This window comes from Microchirus variegatus, assembly GCF_963457635.1.
Source record: "Microchirus variegatus genome assembly, chromosome: 1".
Taxonomy (NCBI): Eukaryota; Metazoa; Chordata; class Actinopteri; order Pleuronectiformes; family Soleidae; genus Microchirus; species Microchirus variegatus.
In genome coordinates this window covers 12,324,159-12,349,188 of record NC_139802.1, presented here as the reverse complement: position 1 = coordinate 12,349,188, position 25,030 = coordinate 12,324,159, and the positions used below count along the sequence as shown (strand labels likewise).

At 39.2% G+C, this 25,030-nt stretch overlaps 1 protein-coding gene across 1 annotated transcript in view; it reads right to left on the bottom strand.

The window, feature by feature from the left end:
- The window catches only part of LOC310933389 (protein MTSS 1-like), a 45,775-nt gene that overhangs the window by 12,642 nt on the left and 8,103 nt on the right, over nt 1-25,030 (bottom strand). The window contains exons 3-7 of the mRNA XM_083896867.1: nt 24,269-24,342; nt 3,885-3,969; nt 2,300-2,391; nt 1,965-2,039; nt 161-172 (exon numbers count right to left, since the gene is read on the bottom strand). Coding sequence (XP_083752993.1) covers nt 161-172; nt 1,965-2,039; nt 2,300-2,391; nt 3,885-3,969; nt 24,269-24,342 — 338 coding nt within the window. The remainder of the gene's footprint in view (nt 1-160; nt 173-1,964; nt 2,040-2,299; nt 2,392-3,884; nt 3,970-24,268; nt 24,343-25,030) is intronic.

Genomic DNA, 25,030 nt, shown 5'->3' with positions numbered 1-25,030 from the left:
GGAACCAAACTCAAAAACTATAAAATGTTATATGTGTTTGAAACCACAACAACAGCAACAACAAAAAAGTATCTCAAGGGAAAGCATGGAAATGAAAACTGAGACAACTGGTTAAGCATTTCAGTAAAAACAGCTAAGTGGACAGTGTAGACTGACTTACCTAGATTATCAGCTGTAATGCAGCATAAGACGAAGGATTGTGTCAGAAAAACATGGGTACAGGGAAAGCAAAAAAAAAAAAGTCAACTGCCAGCACACAACACTTATTTATCAAGGTGCAGATTTGTGTGTGTGTGTCTGGATTCTTCAATAAAAGAGAAATAAGAGTACTGTATATATTTTTAAACCAATACCTTTATTATATGTTTTCTTTTGAAAAATAATACACCACTGATAGAAATGTGCAAGAAAGATATTTTGTAAAGTAACACAATCTTTCAGAGGGTTTGAGTGTGCATGTTGCTGCATCTGTATTAATAATTTAAAAAGAGATAAAACATTATGACTCCTGTTCCCTTTCTCACCAACAATTTTACATCAGCTACTGTACATGACAACACTGAATACCCTCGAGTTTAATTGTACTGGCAAGCTCTTTAAAAGGATAGTTACTGTACACTTCTCTGTTTTCAATTAATTCCCCTCCTAACGTGTCCCACCACCAGATCCATTTTAAGTACAAAACCCTGGGGCTGCATTTTAGTGTGGATAGGCAAAAACAGGAAGCTTTAAAACCAGTGATAGAGCTACCAACATTCACTTCTTGATTATTCCTCATCGGCCACAACAACTATAAGCTGTAAATTAAAAACTACATTAGCATTTTCTTTCAGTATATCTTTCACCTCGTTGTCAGTCTCATAATCACTGTCCTTACTTTAAACCATTGTTGTTTTTTGTTACTATTGAAACGTAGTAGTATGGATGTAGCTGTATCTTAAATCATGCAGGCAGCTGTAGAGGAATGACACGTTTCATGTAGCAGTATTAGTGATCATTACTATGCACAGTGCAAATTCAATGCCGACATCACTGCATTACAGGAGAAAGAAGAAACTTGAGGAGATTGTTAAACTTGAACATTAGAGATGTTTGACATCCACTGATTCATGCCTGAAACGGTGAGCACAAACAGACACTGGATATTATTGTAATTACTGTTTTGTGTATATTGCTTTTGCTAGGTGAATGCTAATGTAGAACCTGAGCCAAGAGGAGTGCAGGAAGAAACAGCCTCTGCACCCTCAGTGTTTACCAAGTATGGTAATGTTTAGCCTTACGAGACCTGCACAGGCCTAATCAGTAAGGACAAACTTCTTCTACACACACGTATACACAAGACACAAACACACACACCGCTGTCTAATAAAAACATTGTACATACAATTTAGACACTGTTCTGCTTTCTTGTCTGACAGAACTGGTTTCCTGATAATGAAACTGTAATTTTCCTTCATCCCTGATTGTTGCAGATACAACTTTCTAATGCAGTGCAGCAGCATACAGTTCATAAAAGTCGGTTTTAACAACTCGATAAACTGCTTTCTCTCATTCATAATGCACAATGCTAGACACAGTAGGCAGACCAGGCTAACTTTAGTTGTGTTCACATTCAGCAAATAGATAATTAGAAGATTTTCAGAGGTCAATGAAAACCACATCTTTCTTATGTCTGGCCAGTGGTGGGAGAGACGTAGCATCTATGAGACAAACACAGACTAAAGCTGGAGAGACCACGCCTTTCCTACGTTAGCTTGAAATGCATGTATAGGGCTAATCTTTAAGTGTGTAAGTGGTGCCGTGTTTCAGGTTTTCTCATCTCCTCATTATGTCATGAAAGCCTGTCAGTGGTTTCATAAACAATATTTGAAGTTGACAAAAGCTTCAACCTCTGTCAATGTATTTCTTGCCGACTCGCCTGATCTATATCTTTACAAGAAAAAGTTACAAGTTATGATTTTTACCTTTCTTTGCTTTCTTCTGAAGTTTCAGTGTGTCTGATGATTTCTTCTTGATTTCCTGCCGAGCTCTTTTATACTCTGGTTTAGGTAGACAAGGTGATAAGTTACTTAACTGTGTGAAAATGTTTTACAGATTTAATGTAGTTATTAAACATATCTGGCACCTAATAAGAAAAGTGTATGAACCTATGCTTAAAATCAGTTATGTGTAATATCTAATACACAACCGAGAGTCAATAAAAGAACAACACTATCACTTTTTATTGTTTCCAAATAATTAGGACACCTCTCTTTGGCAAAATATTCTCTGGAACAGTGCATTGTTTCTATTAAAGTACCTTTAGCATGGTCCTTGTCCAAAGTACTAACTCCTCTTTTCCATTCCTCCATCTGTTCTTGTAGAGGATTGATCAGACACTCCAAGAAACCTCTGCAAAAAACAACAGGTTACTTACTTCTGATCCAAGGTCAGATTCCATTTATGAGTAGAAGACTAGTCCCATGGATCCAAACAGTTCATAGATGATTATTTGACTGAACATCTTATTTATTAACACAAATACCCACCAAGGTCTTAAGAGTCATGTTTCATTATATTCATGTTTAACATCCTCACTTGGTTCAGAGGTTCATCTGTGTATCTGTAGTAGACTAGGGCTGGGTAAAATAACTTGATAATTACTTTAAAATGTCTGGTAGTAATTGCATGGATACTATGAACTTGGATATGTTTTGGGTTTGAATTATGATCTACGACTGCACTGTAGAATTCCACTGTGTAGATTTATTAAATACAAAGAGCATTCATGGAACTACTTTCGGGTACTTCTTTCTCACTACTATTTGTAATGATGCACCAGGTTGAAGAGACACAAATTCTATACAATGTGCAGCATTATTTCTGTGTAAATCTCTTTCATCTCTATTTATGGAAAATCTAATATCTTTAAATGAATCGATATTGAATGAAATCAAATCAGGGCCTTGTCAATTAGAATCTAGTGAACTCAGGTAATGAGTAGTGGTATCCACCCCCATAGGAGACATACAAAACCTAGAGTCTGTGAGCATTTCTCTCTGCGTAATTTATGCTCCATCTGTAAATCATTGACAAACACAAATAAAGGGAGGAAAACAGACTGAGAGAGAGAAAAAGGTCTACTTATATCGCCGACAGTGTGTCAGAGGAGGTGACATGTCTGTCTCTGTGAGCGTGTTTAAGAGGCTGGGAGTGTGAGAGGAGGGCAGCTGCAGGCTTAGTGCATTAAACTAAAATAGGACTTGTACGTCTTGCAGACATTTCTCCAGTGTATGTGTGTGTGTGTGCGTGTTTGCCAGTGGGTGGGTGGTGACACAGCCCCCCTCTGTACAGCTCCTGCTATGGAGATCCAAGAGGAATCTCTACTGAAATGCCACCAGAATTAGAGAGGCCCTTGTCTGTGTAGTATGAGTGTGTTGTGTTTTGTGTGTGTGTGAGAGAGAGATACAGATATGTATTGTGGGTGACTTCACTGAGACATTACAGATTCTTGTTCTACCAGAAACACTGTCTCTTTTACAGCATCTCGTGACCGCCACAGATAAAATATCAATATATGGAGACATATGCTGATATCCAAATACAGATATGTTCCATTGGAGTTGCACTGGGAAACAGTTTGGATCATGTATACCAACCAAGTAATTAATAAAGATAACAAAACACATGTTTTAAAAAATCTATTTATATTTATTACAAGTAACTCAAAACTCTGGCTAGGGCAGGGATTGTATGCGTTTGTTAATATTCTCTTTTTGTGTGCTCAATTCAGAGAGTACATGACGTCAGATTCTGTAAAACGGTAAATACCAACTATGGTCGTGGCATAAGACAGATGGGACAAGAGAGCAGCTCACAAGTACGATATGTCTAGTGTTACTTACATGGAAAACTGTTTGAGTTTAGCCTCTATGCTGCGATGCCTCATACACATCCTGGTCAAAGCTGAACCAATGTCTCTGGTTCCACCTGAAAGATATAAAAAAAGACAAGGTTTTAATTAAACAAACTTGGATCAATGTCACTACAGTACAGACATGTATTATAGTAAGTATTTCTTTGAATGCTATAAAATCACATAAAGAGTAAGCAAAAGGAGAAAGAGGAAAGACGAGCGCCAATGAAACACCCCCTTTCTCCACCATGCAGGAGCAATGCCCAAACTTGGTGTGACAGAGCATTCTCTAAACCACCCAAACATATCCAACCCATCCTCTTTGAAGTCGCTCCTAAAAACTCACCTATTTCAAACTGTTTTTAATGTGCAAACATGCTGCATTTCCTACTATTTGGGAGGTTTTTTTTTTTTTTTACAACTTGTAATTTAAGCCTGTAACATGTCTTTGAGAATCTTGAAAAGCACTCCATGAATCAAAATGTTGTATTATTACTATTATTAGGTACTTCTTTCACAGACATTTGTGCTGGAAAAATTGTTGCAATTTGAGTGAAATTACTGGAACTTAAAAACAGCAGCTATGACGTATAATTACACAGGCGATTACAGAGACTCCACAGAGCTCAAAGCAGACAATGTGCTCTTCAAAAAAAAAAAACTAGGTGGCTTTTACCTACAGTGTAAACTGAATGAGAAGCAATGTGATATGTAATTGCAGCATATCATGCTCATCATACGATTACTTTGTAGTTTATGACTTCACACCAAAACTGAAAATAAAATGTGTTGCCATACTTTCTATATTGCAGGAGCACTCACTGACCCCACTTTTTCCACTCCAGCAGTGGAAATCAGTCGGAAGCACAGTTTTACTAACAACACATACTCAGGTCAAGAGAAATGACAAGAGGCCAGAGCTGCAGCCATGAAAATGTGCTTGGGGCCAATGTCATTTTCCGTCCTACGGCCTAACTAGCTGTCTACTGGAAAAGCTCTTTGGACAGCTGAGCGGGGACTTGATGTTGATTGACAGGACTATTGTCGGGCTGCTTGGTATGACTGGCCTGTTTCTTTGTGGCAGTGAAGCGCTTCTCTGTGTGCGTCTGTGTCTGCTTATGTTGGCGTTTGCATGCAAGAGAGAAGGTGGGGCTGAGAAATCTTGTACGAAACATTGTGGAGTTCTTGCGACATTCTGTGCAGTGACACAATGATACTCACATTTTGTGTGTGTGTGTGTGTCTAGTTGTGATATCGCATGTTTAGTGTGAATTCTCTCCTACTGAGCAAGGCATTCTGTTGTCAGCACAGTCCTTAACACATGCAGAGACACACACAGAGCTGTCACTCAATCACAGCAATACTTCCCCCTCCCCACACAGTTCTGCACAGCTATTCTTCTTAGGACACTGACAGACTAATGAGCAGTTAATGCTAAACCCTAACCACATACCACATCTTAGCTTTAGACTTAACCAGTACGTCAAAGATGAGGATCTGTCTCATTAGAACCAGGTTTTGTTCTCTATAGTCATGTTTTCACCGAGTGGAGCCGTTCGGTACAGTGTGTACTTTTTTGCGTTTATATTAGGAATAGTACAAAAATAACCAGTTCCATTCTTTGGCACCCTTCCCGTGGGGTATTCGATGTGATCATTCGTTGTCATTGCACTGGTACAACATCCAACTACCAAGTAAAGGTACAATTTTTCAGTCAAAATGCAAGCTTGACACAGGGTTATACCATTCCAAACCCTACCTACGGGACCGAACCGTACTGAACCGTACCATGATGTAAAACGTCACATGGTGACTCCTGGTCCTGATAAGGCAAGTGTCCAAAAGAGGTAACAAGTGTACAGAGAGAAAGAGACAGACAAACAAACAGATTGACTGACAGAAGGAGAAATAGATTTACATGCACACAAAATTGTTTTCCACTGTGGCAACGGCTGTACACAACAAAAGCAGGAGTTCTGGTTTTGCCAACAACACTGATTCATGACGACCGGGGTGCTTCAAAAAGGAAACACTAACCGTGAAATTTGTAACAACAAAAAGCCAAAAACAAAAAAGTTAGTCTCAGACAATTTGTACAACTGTAAGCTATTTCAATCCTCATCTTAAATTCATGAGATCTTCTTGGAGCCAGACTGTCTCAGTCTGAGCTGTGGCAGGATGAAACTTGATAAAACTTGTTTCAGCTGAAGGTCTAAATTCAATAGGATAATGGTGCCATAACGGTAGGCAGATTAATAGTTCACTCACTACAAATCACTAAAAGTCATCACTAAAAAAAGTTCCATAGATACAGAATCTTTTGTGTCACAAAAAGGAGCATTTTCACATGAAAGGGCGTGTCCAGAGGAGTATTTCAGCTTTGTAATGACAACCATGTGTGTCAATTCTGACACACCTGAGAATGTTTATCTCTTAGTCATTCACGTAGAGTGGGCATGTGTGTGTGCCAGTGTTAAAAGGAAGCAGACTTTCTCCTCTGCAGTTGTTTATGCAGTTTCAGAAAAATAATAATGAGAAACAATGATGGTAAAATAGAAAATGCAGTATTTCTTTTATTAGACCAACCGATGGGCTAAAAGTGTGTTAACAGCACTTTTTTTCCCATAGCTAATCATTGTGTAGTGACTGATAAGAGTCAATCAGAAAACATATTGTGTCCTAGTTTCCAAATGTGTTTTCAAACTTATAACAGACCTGTCAGCAATTCCAAACTTCTCCATTATAACGCTCCAAACCTCAGCAGATGTAACCTTAGCAGATGAGATGCTCTGGATGTAGCAAATGCTTCAAATCTAAACCAAGTGTTCATTGTGCTTTTAACAGCTCAGTGATGGTTGAAGCTAATACGAACATAGAGAGATGGGATGTGACACTGAATGAAGGTATTTCATGTGATAAATAACAACTTTCCCTTTACCTTTCAACAATCCACAATGTAATGTCAATCTCTCTCAATGTCCTTAAAGCTTTCCCTCTATCCATTCATTCATTCCTCTTTAGCTTTATGTGCTTGTTATTGCAGAGGGTGTGGCTACTACACGCCATAAAAGGCCTCTGTTATTCAGCACCATAATGTTCATTCATTCACATGTTGACTTATTTAGCCATCAATCCATCCATCTATTCATTTGTCCATTCATTTATCTGCCCACCTCTCTCTGACCATAACCCATAACTGCTTGTTATGGTAGTGGGTGTGGCTGATTGATGCCACAGGGGCACAGACAGGCAACACCAAAAAAAAAGGAGTTAGTTTTTCATTAGAAAGTTAATGTGGAGTTCAGGCCAATGCTCAAGGGAAGAGTTTGGTTTCACTTGATTATTTATTTGGTGCAACCCCACCCACACTAGTGGATTTGATATGAGGCATTTACTGTACGTAAACCCAAATCAGCTCCTGTTGGACTTTCATGCAATACCTCTATTTCAATTTGAACAGAGATTTGAAAGAGACTACTGCTAAAGTATAAAAGATGGCATTGAGCACATAGGAATTGCTCAGCAGATGTTGCAGCATTGCTTCATATGTGGTTATACAACTCCCAATGCTGTGAACAAACCATGGCAATCACAGCGATAACAATGCAATACATTCTGTGTATGAAAGATGTGCATGTCTGATCTCTCTGCCCCACTCTTTCCCTCTTTCACAGCAGGTAGCAAGTCAATGAGGCCTCTGCCATGACTGCCTGTTGCCATGGAAACTTGTGTTATGCATGTGCATTGTGTGTGCATGCTACAATCTAACTTGGGCTACAATACTTTTAATGTGGTTTTGGCTATGGTTTTGCATGTTTTCCTAAATGTGACAACTTATAGATATTATTAAAATGATTCTATACAAATATGCATGATGTTTATTACAACCATGTCACTTTAAGCACCAAAAAAAAAAAAACATTATTTATTTACTGCACAGGCTTCAGTAAAACCATTTTGTTTTTATTCTTATTCTTTTTAAAGCTTTGAGTTTTGCCGTCTTTGGTAATCCATTGAGACTTTTGTGACAGAGAGGTGATATTTTTGTTTGGTTTGTCAGTGTGGGCATAAGAGTACTAGTGACAGAAGGAGATAGGATGGAAATCTGATGTCGAGTTCAACGCCGTCCTCCAACCCCCTGCCAAACTGTTCCTTGGGATGTCACACTATACTGTGTGTGTCTGTGGGAGTGTCCTGTGTAAGATGGCATTAAAGAGAAGGGGAGTTATATAAACGTGTGTGTACACTACAGTGCAGTGTGATCTGTGTAACAACTCACTCATCTTCTCTAAATAAGTAAGAGTTTGATGGACAAAGTACCTTCGATTGTCTGTATTGCAACAAGAGAATTACTTTCAGGGTATAATGAGAATGTGACACAGTTTGATACAATTGGAAACCATAAATAAATAATTGCATCAACACAGGAGGTAATATAATTAAGAGCAAGGACAATGGCTGCTCTATATACATGCAATATAAACTTAATATATAAGTGTTTTATGACCGATTTTACCACATGCTATACCTTTAATTTCACAGCTGTTCAAATTTACTACCATAGCCATTTATTTATTAAATGTAAATCATTTAAATTGAGCACATTAACAATCATCATTCTATTCACAATTATCAGTTTAGTGTGACTTTTCACTGTCCATCTTTATGGAAACTCCTACTGCTACAACTAAGACATTTCCATGTAGATGATCCACCCTGCACTGCTCTATAATGGTGCTCATTTAAATGCAGATCATATGGTATACCCTCTCTAAAAATACAGCCCATGGTTCATTTATGGTAAACCCACTGAGGACAGAAGCATGTGGTTCACACCAAGATAGTTGGCATCTTTACACAGATCTCACTTTGTGATTAGAGGATGGAGGAAAGGCTGTTTTGAAGAGAGAAAAAATAGTAATTCAGACAGGCAGATAACAGTTAAAGACACAAATGTTAAACCCCTCCACATTCATTTACAAAACGAGAAAACGTAGGGATGAAGGAAAGACTATTTAGAGAAAAAAAGGGGGGGAGACAGAAAAAGAGAGTGATTTGGCCTGGGTAATTCTGAGAAGAAGAAACAAACTCTGTATGGGCCACAGATGGTCGCTGTTAAATAAGGGCCAGTGGTTACACTGATAAGAGGCTGTAGACCATACAGCTGGATACACACACAAACACACACGCAGACACACAGCTGGACAGAGGTAAGGCGATCTGTTCACTAGCTAATTAGAGACCAGGAGAAAACACTGCGGCCAACATCCATTCAATTTTGACTATATTTAGCAAACATATTTTCCTCATTTCAGTGACTAGATAGTGTGCTGTTCACACCAAAAAAGCAAATATTGAGGCAGTCATTTGTTGCCCCCGGCTCATACTGATACTGAAACAGACATTTAATAGATAACTGTGTCTGAAAACTGAGGCACAATATCACTGTATTAAAATGGTAAATTGATATCTCTGCTGTTATTCCAGTAATTGTTATTATTGTTCAAACATGTTGTGGACTAAAGATCTGAACACAAGTACACACACAGACACTCCTAGCTGAGCAGTTGGCATGCCCAGATGGAGCCACCCACATAGCAAAGATACAGTCTAGCATTTCATTCATTGATTTATTTGTCTGCTCTGTCAGTCTGGTAGCCCACTGTAGATATACAATTACATTTTTCAGTAAATGATAAACTTATTGGCTGATTGGCAGCGCTCTGTGAATATGGGACATACAGGAAGTGAATGAAAGTCAGCAAATATCTGAATGAATTAGTCAAACAACTGAACCGATGTGAGTACATTTACAAAATGAATTACAGTTGTTTACAGGAGTTGGATAAGAAGAGGTGTATATGATCTTCAAGGTCATGGAGTAATCGTCTGGTCTAATGGTTCCTCACCTCTTCATTCATGAATAGCTACTGAAAGAAAGTCAGCTTGTCACACACACACAAAGCCGGCGAGTCTAGCCTAAATGGGCACCAATATATGCAAACCACACACATGCACCTGCTGCAGTGTGACCAGTGCTGCTGACACACAAACACCCTGGACAGTCTGACTACAGCTCCCAACAGCTGGCATCCCAAGACAGGAGGAGGGAGCAGGGCAGACTAGGGGCGAAAAGAGGAAGACAAAGAAAGAGCAGAGCTGAATTGCTCTTTTTTTGTCCTCTCTGGACGACACATTTTAGATTCAAGTCTATGTTTGAATATGTGCAAGTGAACTAAAATTGTAAGATAAAGTTGTCTTTCCGCATATAGCGCCATACTGTATGAAAACTGACAAGTAAGATACAGTAAGAGGGGACAGAATCCCTGTCAGATCGTTATTCAGGTTTAAATTTGTCAGTGTTTTGCATCTTATTCAAATGAGGCACCGAAGCAACAGCAGGTGAACATCTGAGTGTAAATGCAGAGTAAACGCCAGCTGGTTGTGTGATGAAGTGACAACCATCAACACAGACAAAGGGATGAATCTCATGACTAGGTGCGGTGTATTTACAACCTGTATTCTTTAAAAGAAGCCGGAATAGACTCACTATAATCTGCAGGTGTGAATGTGTGTCAGTGTGTCACTGCAATGCAGTTAAATGCATCCTGAATGGTAATGTATTAAACTGACATTATCCTTCTTTCCTTTGCATTGCTCTACTCTCCTGAGGCCGACAACACCCCCATACAACTCTCCTCCTCCTCTTCTGTTATTTTCGCCCATTTGTTTCCCTTACTTGGCATCCCAAAAACATCCCACTCTTCTTTGTGCCTTCACCTCAACTGTCCTCGTTTTTCTTTTTTTTACTAACCTTCCACTTCATTGTGTCATGGGACATGTGTGAGTGATGTATTGAGCAGTGCAAAGCAAAGAAAACCTAAGATTTTTGGACTGATGCAAACTGAAACGAGCCAAGTCTGGCAATTGAATTGTCAGCGTGTCTCACGTTTACAGTTTAAATGCTTATTGAAAAATGAAATACATTGAGATGAAGATAAAACATAAAAATGTTGAGGTAAAACTATACAATTGAGAGTAGAGAGTATGGATTGCAAAAGAGGAGTAATTTGAGTCCAACATTATGCCACCTCTGTGTGGTCCTCCTGCTTGAATGCTAACAAGGTCTTGAGGCCCTACATAAACAATACAGACGGCTGATTAATGCACCTCATTTGGATGCTTACCCAGCTACTGTATCCACACCTCCCTATTCTGTTATCCTCACTTGCGTTTACAACCCCTGCCTTAATGTGGCATCAAATGTTACAAAAGAATGAATTTTCCTTGTCACATATGGGTGTGTACATTGTCATTGAAACCAAATTTTTGATATCAGTATTTTGTATCATAAAGGTAGTTAAATAGTTCCTGTGAATGTTTGCTAAATATTTATAGTATATAGTCAAACCTCTTCATAGGCTACACATATAGAAGTCCTCCAGCTTTGGACAATTCAGCTGTACGATCATCCTAAACTTCACTGCAAATGAGCAGGTGTTATCCTTTCTGTGGACCAGACTGATGGTAGAACAGAGCCCAAAACGAGGACTAGGAAAAAGGCTTCAGTAAAGACCTGACAAGACTACAGAAGATGAGAGATGTTTAACCAAATAGTCAATGTCTACAATTGGTTTAAGTGTCAAAGTAAAATGGAATTACATTCCTGCCTGAGATGAACTGTCATGAAGAAGAGAGTACAGTAAACTAGAACAATTACTGTGCTGTGTGAGATTAGCAAGAGACAAAAGTACGGGTGGTCTCAGGATAGAAATCCTCTACAAGAAAACAGTCTCCGGGCAGACTTGAGATGCAAATTTATGCTAACTGGCCTACTGTATCCATGCAGTACTATGTCATAACTGTACATGTTGACTTCAGCTGCAGATTACAATTCAAATGTAGGTCATGGAGGAATTTCACCCCATCCCCAACCCACCACCCTCTTTTTATTCTGCTGTATTCCTTTGATTTCTTCTTTTGAGCTGTTCTCTGTCTGATCTAGATCTTTTAATCACACACAAGCCACACTTTCTGTGCTTGGTTCACTTTTTGCTTTTTGCCGTCTCTCTTTGCACTAACTTAATCCTTTTCTCCCACCCCGCCGGCCACCGCTCTCATGTCTGTGAATGTAGTACCATAACGTTAACATGGTGCCTGAGCTAATCTAGTCAGTAAGCAGTTGGCCAGTTCAGTGAGCGGTCAAAGTCAAGACAAAAATAAACGCTCAAAGAGAAGTAGACAGTATCCCATGGGAAAGTACATGATGGAAAAAGAACATTTTGGTGAACTCCCTCAAATGCCATTTTCACAGAATGAATAGTGAACAATCTTTTATGGTGTTGAAATGTTTCACACCTGAGCTGGCACATTGTTAGTGAATTGAAAAATCACACTTACACACAGATTTAAAGAGGCACAGTTTCTCTTTTGGCTATCAAAGTTGGTAGTTTTCAGAGCTGCACATTTAGGGTTAGATTCAGTTTTGGAATATTGGGTGCAATGGTGGACAGTATATACTATGCTTGGGCAAAATGCCCAGTCTCTGGTATGTATGGGTGGCCAAGTACAAAAACACAGGCTACACTCACTGCAATTTATGGATTATATAAATGCACACATTACATTGCTGCATCCGTGTGTGGTATGTCTGACCTGTAAATATCTGAAGTACAAAAAAAGTAATTTGTTTTCAAACTTTTGAGGTGGTTTGAGGCTTCATTTACTGATAGCCAGTGCCTTAAAATGTTCTTCATTGTGTCAATAAGTCTTGTCTGTAATCTAACAAATTAAACATTTTACCACCAAGTAAGGGGGGTTTAAGCATGTCATGAGATGACCAGACTGAGAGAAAAAAAGCGTTGGACAGGGAGAGTGAATATGTGAGAGAGAATAGATTACCCCAGAGTCCACTCTTGCTCTTTTTCAGGCTCTGGTGCCCCACTTTTTTTCTAATCTTCCTTTCTGCTCTGACACACATTCCATAGACAGATAGAAAGGACTAACTAGGAACTATTAAAATGAATTGATATCACTGGTGACAAATCCCATCCTTATTTTTGTTGAGCAGACCTAAGAAACAGTAGCAACTCAACACAATCAAACCATAAAAGCCAGTGCTAAAAGACTCTTTCTCAACTTCGTGAACAAATGAGAAACTGTTGAATGAAAATACCAGACAACAGTCACGTAACCATATGGTCTGAAAGTGCAAAAAAGTCTGGCGTGACGGTTAATCATTTACAGTTAACAGAGGTTCATATTTCAACAGTAATAAATGACGGCAGCAACAACTGAATAAAGTCTGAGTCACGGGGTCTGAGTCATGTCCATCAAAACGTCACGGCCCATAAAAAAATTATCAGCAAAAATACCTTGGTTACGACATGTATAGAGAAAAACAGGTAACGCAAGAAAAGAGGGTGGAGAAGTTATAGTTAGAGCACAGGAGGAGACCTTGAGGAAAAGCCCTGAGAATAGTTTAAGAGATTCACAATGTCAATGTCAATGTCCCACTGGCAGTAGTTCAATAACTTTTACAGTATAATTGTTCATTCAATAACAACACACTAACATGAATGCATGTCCTTATGTATTTTAGGATATAACACTGTGAATGTTTTGAGTGCTTCTCTGTTTAATAAGTGTTCAATGTTTTCTGTCCAAGAAGAAGTTTAAAACCACAATTAGCTGGTTTCTTCACCCTTTACTTAGGAGCGAAACTCAATCTATTATAAACCACAGATTAATCGCAATAATTACTGTGTCAGTAGACAGAAATGCAAAAATAAATCAGGACATAGAAGCGAGGTCTCAAACTCTAGAAATTAATTTCATGTGGTCCACCACTTCATATCAAGTTATATTGTTTACTAGGTTTATTATGTTTTTTTTTTTTATTCTTTACTTTGCATTGCTCAATGTCAACACAAACACCCTCTTCCCTCATTATGAATTATTTGGAAAATTTATATCATTTCTGCAATAACATGGAGTATTGCAATATGATTTCAGCCACACCTACTAAAGGGTGTGTACTCAAAAAACACTTCTGAGAATAAAGTCATAACTGTGGCTTTTTCCGCCCGCTTTTTTGTTTTTTTCATTTAGTGTGGCCCTAATATACTTATACCCTCCCCCCCCCAGTTTGAATATTCTTTTTGCTGAATAGTCTAGATGCTCAATGGCCCGCCCAAGTTGAGTTTGAGACCTTCAAATCTCTTTAGACGCACTGTGGACACAACAAATCTAAATTCTGTAAAAGTGATGTTGTGTTTTGAAAAAAAATGACAAAATTAGTAGTGTAGATATAGCCTGAAAGACCTTGTGACATTTTCTTCCCTGTAGGGAGAGAGATTAAGAGGCCTCTAGCCTGCGAGATACTGTGATAATTTAAACCAGAGACACTCTGGAGAGGCTGAACTATTTGTCCGTACAACACAACAGGACCTTGTTTGCTATAATGCCCACCAGATTACATCTACCATACGTGTCTGAACCTTTGCATGTGTATCCGTATATCCGCATGCACGTGTGTATTTGTGTTAGAGCCCATAACTGTCAAAGATTGGAAAGCGAGACAGTCTCCACCCCAATGTCACTCCACATCCATCCACTCACATACACACACACACGCTATTCATTCAGAGCGATTTATGAAGTGTCTATAGGACGACATAGAACAATCCAGTCACTGAAAGCTCAGCAAGTCAACCGCACTGACTGAGTTACTTGAATGGACTCAACAAAAACCACAACTTATCCATCCATCAACCAAAAACAATGGCTGTATTATCTCGCCCACTAAATGATTGACTCATATCTATTGAATGTATATAAAGAACACAATTTTACAGGCATGTTCAGAGTTTATTAAATGTTCACTGAACACAACATGTTCCTAAATTTTAAACGTTTAAAAGTTAAGATGATTTCATGTACATAGATTAGACGAGTGCTTCCACCAGTGGCTGTTTGTCCATTAATCGATCCAAGACTATTTTACCGATTAATTTATCAAATAAAGTCAGAATGAAATACATTTTTTTTAAATTATTCCATGTACATTTCAAAGTGGCACCTGTAATATGGATATAGTGCTTGAGCTCATTTTAAAGCTTGGGTGGTTTTCCTAACATTTGCACAAAACCGAGTTGAACTCTTTCACTGCCACCACTTTCTCAAACGTTTTTTCTCGTGACAGGGCTGGACGGAATGACCTAACCTTTTGTCCAAGTTATACTTTGGAGTTAATGTTGCAGCAGATGGCTGAAGAGCCCAGTCACACACTTGACGGTATCCCACAGTGCATGCGTCACTTGTGTCTTGTGTCACTGTCTCTGTGTTTATGCAAATGCGTAGGTGTTGCACTGTATTCCCAATAATGACGCATCAAAACCATGCATGACTAAAGCAACACTGAGCACACAGACACACCTATTATTTCTATTATTCCCCATCAATACTGAGCACTTTCCCTGTAACTCTGCCTCTGGTGTTGTGGTGTTTGTTGACAGAGACCGGCTGTGCATGCACCTGGCCTCGACAGCATGGACACACACAGGAGGTGACGGTGTAGGTGCAGAGGAGAGACAAGGACAAGGAGAAAAGGAGGAAATGACAGAGACAATAAGAGGGGAAAAAACATGCATAAAGAAGGCAAGGAGGGAGGAATAGAGCTCTAAACGGGGAAAGCTGACAGCATGTAATTAAATACTTATGGAAGGGAAACTGCTTGTTTTCTTGGTGTGTGTTCAGTTTATTCAGTGAGATATCAGATACATTGTGAGCATTTTGTTCAATGTGGGTTTTTTGCTGTAACTTACAAGTTTACCCTGTAAGGACACACAACATCCTTTAAAAAATGAATGTGAATTCAGACAGACCATTTATATACAATCCAGAGAGTGCAAAACAACTTTATTTTGATTATTAAATGGCGAGAACCTGAAAATAAGTCCTCCAGTAAGATTTTCCCCAACAGGATTGAGTACGAGTTCAGCAGCTTTTTTGATATATTAAACCACCTCAGAAAAACACATAAGTCATAAGTTCACTTTCCAGAGAGGAGTCTGTTTTGAATTTAGCTTTGCATGCATGTCAGATGCTTCCAATCCAAAGCTCACTGGTCTAACCGGGTTCATGTTTAAACAAAAACAGAGAGCAAACAGCACTACCATGCATATACACATACTGCACACATAGTCAAGTGCAGAGGACTCTCTAGTTCTCCACACTCACTCACACTTTTCCAGAATGTATTATATCAACGGGCAGATGTTGGTATTATCACAGATGGTTGCAGATAAATCTTTCAAAGAGAGGTTCCTTGTATTTTCCATGTTAATGTGTTTTATAGTGTTAACTAAATTAGTCTACAATGAGACTGGACAGAAGTGTTTGACCCATAAATTCTCAAACTGCAGAGAGAAAGAACAGCAATAAATCAGCCATATGAGTCTATTGTCCCCAAAAAGCAGAGACCATTTTTGAGCTGTCTAGTCTCCATGATTGAATCTCTTTATTCACTGTGCAGGCATACATAGCATGTAAACAAAATGTATTAATCCATGGTCTATGTGCAAGTCTGTGTATTTGACCCATTAACTGATTTAATTGCTGGTTCCAGTGATCTGTAAGATTCCCAAGATGGGGTCATAATGAACAGAAGAGAACAGAGGGTGGATTGAGAGGCACTGAGCTTGTCCAGGGACTGGTATCTAAGTCTGGGGCTGGACAGAGGGCAGGAAATTTACACGGCCACGCTGGTCTTGGACCGAAACTGGGAAAAAGGGACAGAGCCCTTTCAAAGAGGGCATTGAGACAGTGGGTTGGTTCAGAATCTGAGGCTGCTCTGTAACAGAAGCCAATGGATAGAGAAGGGCAAAGAGCGAAGGGCTTGATTTTTTTTTTTTTTTTTTTTTAAATCAGATGTATGGTTGCCTGTCAGTGGCACCACACACAAAATGTGCTATGAGAAAAAGAGCAAAACAGACAGAACTGCTCTAAAATCTGTTGCAAACATTGACTTAAAACTCACTGATCAGTTAGCCTATCAAGTGACATCTGCATCAATACATCTGCATTAAGGTGTGCGGTTGTAATTCACAGGAATGATATGGTGCGGTACCCAGTTGGAAAAAAAAAGGGTACGAGTGACATAACAGAGGCCTTATTTAGGAACGACTGGGACGTACATATGCTGACACGCATGCACACACAAATGCGGAGCTTGAAAATCACAAACCCTAAATCTCCCTGAATCTCCCCCTCTCTCTCTGTGTCTAACACACACACTCTGGGTGACACACACCCTTATTAATGTGCAGCGGTTGGTCTCCTGGGACTCATTCAGATTCAAAGACTACAGAGATCTACAGTATTAAGTTCATGTATACACTCACTTTTCATTCATCCAACTTGGACTCCATTCCGTCACATTCATACTTAATGAACAATCCAACTTGGACTCCATTCCGTCACATTCATACTTAATGAACAATTTGCAATTTTATGAACCTCAAATGATGCCATACATGTTGTAGCCTTGTCTCAACTACCAAGACTGAAAAGAGTAATCATAGGTGACTATGGCATCTATGCCTTTAATGGAGACAGGCATAGATAATACATAACAGTTGTTAGCAGAGACACAAAGTGCATTACCAGATGACTGGAAATAGTAGAAGGTAAATCTTTAGAGACATCTGGGCTTTACAGCTCCACTTACTCTGTCTATCAGCTAAACACAGCAACATGTACTGCGTGGACAGCATGAATAAATATCTATGCCCTACGCACAAATCTTCTATTTTGGAATCTATCAATTTACTTTTTACTTTTTCAGAGCTATTTTGTTGTGCGATGTGCACACACACACACACATACACACACACCACTAGATTAGAAGTTATTTTCAGGTGGTGAACTCATTGTAGGCACAAAGGCCTCTGTGGAACTAAGCTATTCCATAAGGAGGGGCGGCATTGATATTAATGGGAGAGGTTACACAACGAGCTGGAGTTAGGCAGCATATGGAGGTCAGAAAGATGTAGAACAGCTACTTTGCTAAACTTAAAAAAAAAATATATATATATAGCAAATAGGCAACAATATGAAAACTTTTTAACCAGTATATCAATATCATGTAATCACAAAAAAAACGGCCTTACTTCATAATGGACATTTTGATCAGGGAGTCATTATGATTCACTTCATCCTGTGCTTCAAACCAAAACGGACAACTCCGTTTCACAGGCCATATCCACTGCCTCTCCACGTTTAATGGAAGACTGAAATCCATTAAAATGTTAAAGTTTTATAAGGGCTGCAGCAGTTTACGCGGACATACTGAGCCGCCTCCAGTAAACATTAATAATGTTTATGGTTGATTGGTGCTTTGTTTCGCTCCATTGCTTCAGGGGAAAGAGGGGTATAGTTGGATAACATCGACTACTATTATGATGCTAGGGCTGCAAAAAAAGACTATATTCACTGGGCGTCTTCAAAATAGAGAGGATGTGGTGGTGGTTCACTTAATTAATAATGTCTTAATAATATTATATCATATGATAAACTGACTTGCTTGTTAACCACGTCTAATAACAATATGTTTACAGCTTATGCACCACACTGATAACAGTGATTTGAGTTGTTGTAATGTTCTCTTAATGGTTAATTTGACTGAAAATTATAAACTCAATAGGCGACAACATTCAAATAATTATATATAACACTTAAAATACTTCAGTACAAGTGTGTAATCTTTTTAAGTCCAAAGACAGTGAACAGGCTTCTACATGTTAGCTTTTTGGTAGGTGTCGATTTCATCTCTGCCAATCCAGACGTGCCCAAACAGACCCAATGCAAGATCTGCTGATAGAGCCACTGGGATTCACAGATAAACAGGCACACACACTTATGTACATGCACCAATTCTGAGTGTTCATGCAGAGACTGTGTCCTGACAGCTGCCAACCCACAGCTGACAGTCCTAGCGTTCTTCATAAAAGCGATAAACGATTATTCTACGGGTTGTTTGACGAAGTCTGAGCTGTGCATGTATGTTTGTTAAGAAAACAAGAAAACTAAGAAACATACACTTTCATAAATCATAAAATTTCATTTACTTCATGATACCAATGATCATCAATATCAACTCTATACCCTGCACTGCAGCATAATTCAGAGAACAAGCTTAAGTGAGACAATGCATCACCTTGTATTTATTCCAAGGTGTTTTTCAAGATCAGACACAGGGATTTAAAGATGGGTCAATGGAAGAAACGAAGAAGCCTGTCCTCTAATTATGTCTCAAACGGGTAAAACTTGCTCACTGTGAAGCTAATGAGATGTTCAGATGCTAAGAGCTCTTCCTACAGCACATCTCTTCCTACAGCACATCCATGTCTGCATTCCAGTAACATGATTTGTCGCACTTTTCTCAAGCATTTGACTTTGAAATGCAGTTCCTGGAAAGGGTCAAAACAGCATGACTGTGTTTGTCCGTAACTTTTGCTCTCCTTCTCCTTCCATAACTCAGAAGTACAACTTACTCATAAATTCAATCTCACACTGACTCAGCAAATGAAATACCTGAAAGGAGGTGCACTGGTATAAAAGAATGAAGAACCATACACACAAAAAAAACAAAAAAAAAACATGAGCACAAGCACACACCTTTGAAGCTTTTATATGATCGTTGTACTAAATATAAGGTTATTTTAATTGAATGGAATTCACTGAACAGAAGCTGCTGTTTTCTAAACTTCTTAAGCTGTGTTTCCACCAAGTGGAACAGTTTGGTTTGCACCGTACCATATTGTATCAAACCATGACCAAGGTCTGTTTATCGGGCGACAGAAAAACGTTATTCTTTTGCAATCAATGTAAATATCCCATGGAAGTCAAACTTTGTATGAGAATAAACAGCCACAAGCCCGTTGTTCACTGCGAATCTCGCTGGCATGGCCATCATCACACTACACTCGCCTGACACAGGGATTTACCATTCCAAACTGCACTACACCGTACTGAACCGAACCAAACCGAACTACTATGATGAAAACACAGCCTTAGTTAATTAGATGGATTGTGACAAAATAAGGAGATCATAGCTGGATTTCAGTGGCTTCTCCATGGCTGACTACTTCCATATACTGCAGTGAAATCACATTCTGAGGAGGTGATAATTAGTTTTGGAGATTATTGACGGAATTTGATGTAAATCAAGTCCCATTCCATTTATTTAAGAATAATTATTTATTAGCTTAGTCAAAATTTGTGCACTTTGCTAAAACATGTCTTTATTCTCACACTTTCTAAAGCTTCATACTCTCATCTCACCAAACTAAACAGCAATGAAGGCACTCTAATATGATTCTAATATGACAATACATTGATTCTTAAACTGAGTTGTTTCCATTTTCCATATTTTTACTGAATTGTGAATCCCATTTTTTCAGACATTGTGGCCTGATGGGTCAGTACTTCGACAAAGTTGGACCAAAAAGATGTTTAATCATTAATTATTGATCACAGTTTAAATCAAACAGAACCAACCTATGAGAGCAAACACTGTCACGCAGCTTTAGAGCAGAAGCACCTCTGTGGGTGCATGGGATGTGTTTGTGCCAACATTACGTGGATACAGGCAAATGACTGCATGTAATTGATTAACCTTTGTGGGCAGAATCAAGGTTACAAAGCCATTTGAATAAGGGCACAGTGACAGAGGTAAAGGTGTACAAAGAATAGCTGATAGAGGGGGACATGTTGAAAAAAGAAACAATATAAGAAAAGGAGAACATAATTATAATTTACTGAAATAATGACAAAAAAATTAGGTTTCTAAATTAAATTTGTCCACTAATATCTCTGTGGATGTTACACAAACCCAAAGATGTGACCTTCTGTCCTTATCAGAGTTGTAGCAGGTACGAAAACTTTGAAGAAGAACATTTGTAAAATGCTCGGTTGCTATGACACAAAGACAGTTAACGATAAAGAAAACTTCTCAGACAAAATGTGCAGAGGTGCATGAGGCAGCTGGAAAAATTGTAGAAATGTGAAGCGAGGGGAGATGCCAAAGCACACGTAAATGTACTTTATCAAACCAAGACAACATAGCAAAGTTTGAGTGGAGAAAGTCCAAATTCAACAGCAAAACAGGTGGTTTTCGCTAATCCTGTGTGTGTGTTCCTGTGTGTCTGCTGAAGAACATTTGGGTGCATAGGAGAAGTAATCTTGATATGAGTGCATGGCATGTGTTTATGTGCAGTTGTATGTACATTATACAGACGGTAGGTATGTATGTATTTTATTCTGATAAAGCAGACTCGGTCTTTGCTGAGAATGTGGTCACTGGCAGCTTCAATAGAGACACAATAGAGGAGAACTGAGCACAACAGAGGTAGAGAAGGGGCTTTAAGAAATAACTTAAGTCTGTAATCTTTTATTCAAACTCTTTCCACTTGGCATTCCAGTCACTCAACTGTAAACTAATAAGATGGAATTTTAACCTGGAAAGAAAGACTTGCACTCTCATTTTGAGTTTATTCTGGTAATACGCAGTAATTACTGCATGCTAATCCTCTTTTCTTCTTTAACCTTAACTGTAAGCTTGCAACCCAGTCCATTGTAGTGAAAAAGACAAAACCAGTGTCTCAGGTTTTCAAGATTTTTCTTTTTTTGTTGAAACCACCTGGTTCCCATAAACCAGGTCAAATAAACCCCTTAAACAAAATGCACAAACACAATCAGCATGTAACAACTTAAAACTATAAGGGGGTACAGTCATTTACTGGAGCGCAGCCTTTACAATAACTTTAAGATTCGCTCATGGGATGACTATTTACTAATATTTACACAAGAAGGTTGTTTAACAACTCCAGTGTGTTTTGCATGAAACAATGCCATTTTTTGCGAATGTGGTCATCAGAAACCAACTGTACACTGAGAACAATGATGTCACAAGGATACAGCAATGTTTGAATACATCAGACAGCTGCTAAGCAGGCTTGACAAAGCCACTCCAACATTCTGTCAACACTAATAATGGCATTGTGTGAGTTGCTTTCTAATTTGATAACAGTGAGACTGATCTGATTACAGAAACATGAAAAAGGTGAAAACAGGCCAAGCTTCTGTGCATGGGGTGTCATTTCAGAAGGGGGAATTTGGAACCCACCATTGACAATTCTATCAAATACTGGCCGCTGTATAAATCAAATGCTGTTGGTGTTTTGGTTATTTAGGGGTTTTAAAAACCAGTGAAGTTGGATTTACACTTATGTTCTATGTAGTCAAAATGCACCTCCGACCACCTCCAGAAGAAGTTTGGCAGATCGGATAACAATCCGTCCTTGGGTGTATTTACACCTGTGGTCAGGTGCTATCTGATAGCAATCTGATCACAGAAAACACATTTTAATGCCAGCTGTAGAGGGGCCCAGAGACTTCCATGCCAAGGAAAGAAACACAGGAGGACACGAAGATTGAGTCCCCATCAACTTTGTGTATAACATGGCCTCAACAGCTTCTGGCATATTATCACAAGCTAAATGAAAAAAGGCGTGCCTGTCAGCCTGAAACCAATGAGATTCTCTTTAACATCAAAGGCACAGTAACACGCGCGCGAACACACACAGATGCACACAGGTTGTGATGTCTAGAGAACACACTTTTCTCTTGTACTCTGTAAGTGAACAGTACAGTAAGGTGATAGCTTCACAGACGACTACCCCAGGCACAGTTATACAACTGTTTTGCAGATACAGTAGATTCCAGAGAAGCAGTTTGGTTTTGTGACAAATGACTCCTCGGTAAATTGCACAGCAGAGATCAGGTTTTCCCTCCCAAACAAACTCTATAGCCTGCTGTGAGGACTGACCTAAAAATCAAACTAGTTTTTCATGCCTCTAAGCATCAAGAACCCATGGCCAGCAAACAAACATACTGCTTACATCTTGTAGAAGTTACTGTTGGCCTTGTTTTCCAACTTACTAGGATGTGGTAAATGTGCTTAAAAATACATTTAGAAGCCTCAGGTTCAGCTAAATGCATTAAAGATTCTACACAACCAAGCAACACATATAAAGCGTTTAAGGCCAGATCAGCTGCCCTCAGATCTCAAGTCATATCTTTAAATAGGGATAAATCAACCCCCCCCCCCCCATTTGCAGGAGGACAATCATTAGGTGCGTGATAAGACACCAGTTAGATCTAGATTAGTCGGGCTGCAACGATTAATTGATTATTAACCACTATTTGCAAGATTAAGTTGTTCAAAGTATGACAAGCAAAATAAAAGGCTTACAAGAATAAGTTGTAAAAAAAAAAAAACTCTCACCATCTGTCTCACAGAAGAGTGTAGTATTACCTTTTATGAATATGTAAACCAATAAAAATGTCTGTCAATGAAAAATATGGTCTCTAACTTTGGTACAACATGGACAGATTATCGGTGCGCATGACAACGCATTGTCCTGGTTTGCCTCTCTGCTGGAGAGCTTAGCTCTAAAGTGAAACATGAGCAACAGGACACACAAAAACCTCAGAAAATCAGTGCCATGTGATAGTGTTTACCTAAGACACGTTGTACAAAAAGGATGTGGAGAGAAAATTATGCAAGATGACGAAACACTCTTCTGCTTAGTGAATTCTTAACAGCAAAACATGCATAATGTGTGACAGACAGAAAAAGAAGGATCGAGAGAGAGAGAGGGGTGAGGGGGTGATCACTCCCTGTACTCCCCCATTACTCTCCAGCTGTACTCCCCCACACCACCACCCCACTCTTTGTCTCTGCAATGAGTGAGATGATGAATGTCTGTGTCCATCTCAGTTCCTATTAATAGTATGGAGCAAGGCTGGAGGTGTCAAAGCTGGGGAGAGATGAAATCGCTCACTCCTCTCCCCCCATTTCACACACACAGAGCTGGAGCAGACTCAAGAAGAGAGTCCAGCTGTAGCAGAGGTGGGGTATAGGTGGGGGTGGGGGTGCAAAAAGCAACGGAAAAGTGGTAGAGGTTTGAGACAATGCCAGCAGCAGAGCTTCAAACAGCACACCGACAGATTTACTACCTATACGATAAAGCAAACAGCCCACAGAACAGAGTTCCTCAGCACAGTGAGCTCGTGGACTGGACTTGCACAGTAAAGCTACATCTAGACAAACCTAACACACTAACACATAGGTGCCCAGACTCACATACTGTTAAACGGTGACTTGACTGATTTAACCCTGTCAACACAGTGCGACAAGAGGGGATTCTCAGAGTGAAAGCACCCTTTTCAAACAGAGAAGAGGAATAGCCAGAAAACAAGACAATTCACTCCAGCTTCAGTCCTCTTTATCTGGGTGCACGTTCCTACCTCGTGAGTTGGTAGCAAGGTCGGCCACTTTCTGAAAGGCGTCCAGGAAGGCTGCCACAGCAACTGCTGTCGCTCTAGGAGAAAGGATAATAACAAGTAAAGTTTTAAAAAATATGTAATAAAATACAAACTATACACAATATCACATTATTCAGCAAAAGGGCAAACATCTAAATCATGACATGATCAACATTCAGGCACAGATTTCCATAGTTCACTATTGGGGACTTAACACAGACTAATTTCCTGGGGACTTACCCGAATCATAACCTCTACTTTCTTAACCCTACCCTTTACCTCTGACCCCCCCAGTCCCCCATTTGGACACATTTTATTTGACTGGCTTTAAATCAGTACCTTGTCCCTTAATTGCTTGTGACAGCCATACAAATACAAATACACACCCTGTACCAGTTCATCAACTCTTGGCTTTACATGCAGGTGTTGGCAGTCAAAGACATAAACTGACAAGATGGGGAAAATATTGTTGGGTCATTTTGATTTCTGAAATCAAAAAACAAAAACAGTAGCATGCAAAAGACTCAGAATTTGACAGACATAAACACAACAATGCTGGCGGTGCACTGTGACCATTGGCATTTGTATTGGAATGATGTGACTGAAAGTTGGTCTTAAATACTCGCAAGCTGTCAATGACTTTAACTCATGCAGCATGTGTATGTAATGCTCAAGCATGTCTTGAATAAAGCTGTAGTAATAGACCTTTTTCACAGTAGATATTTTTCCACATGAAATAGTTAA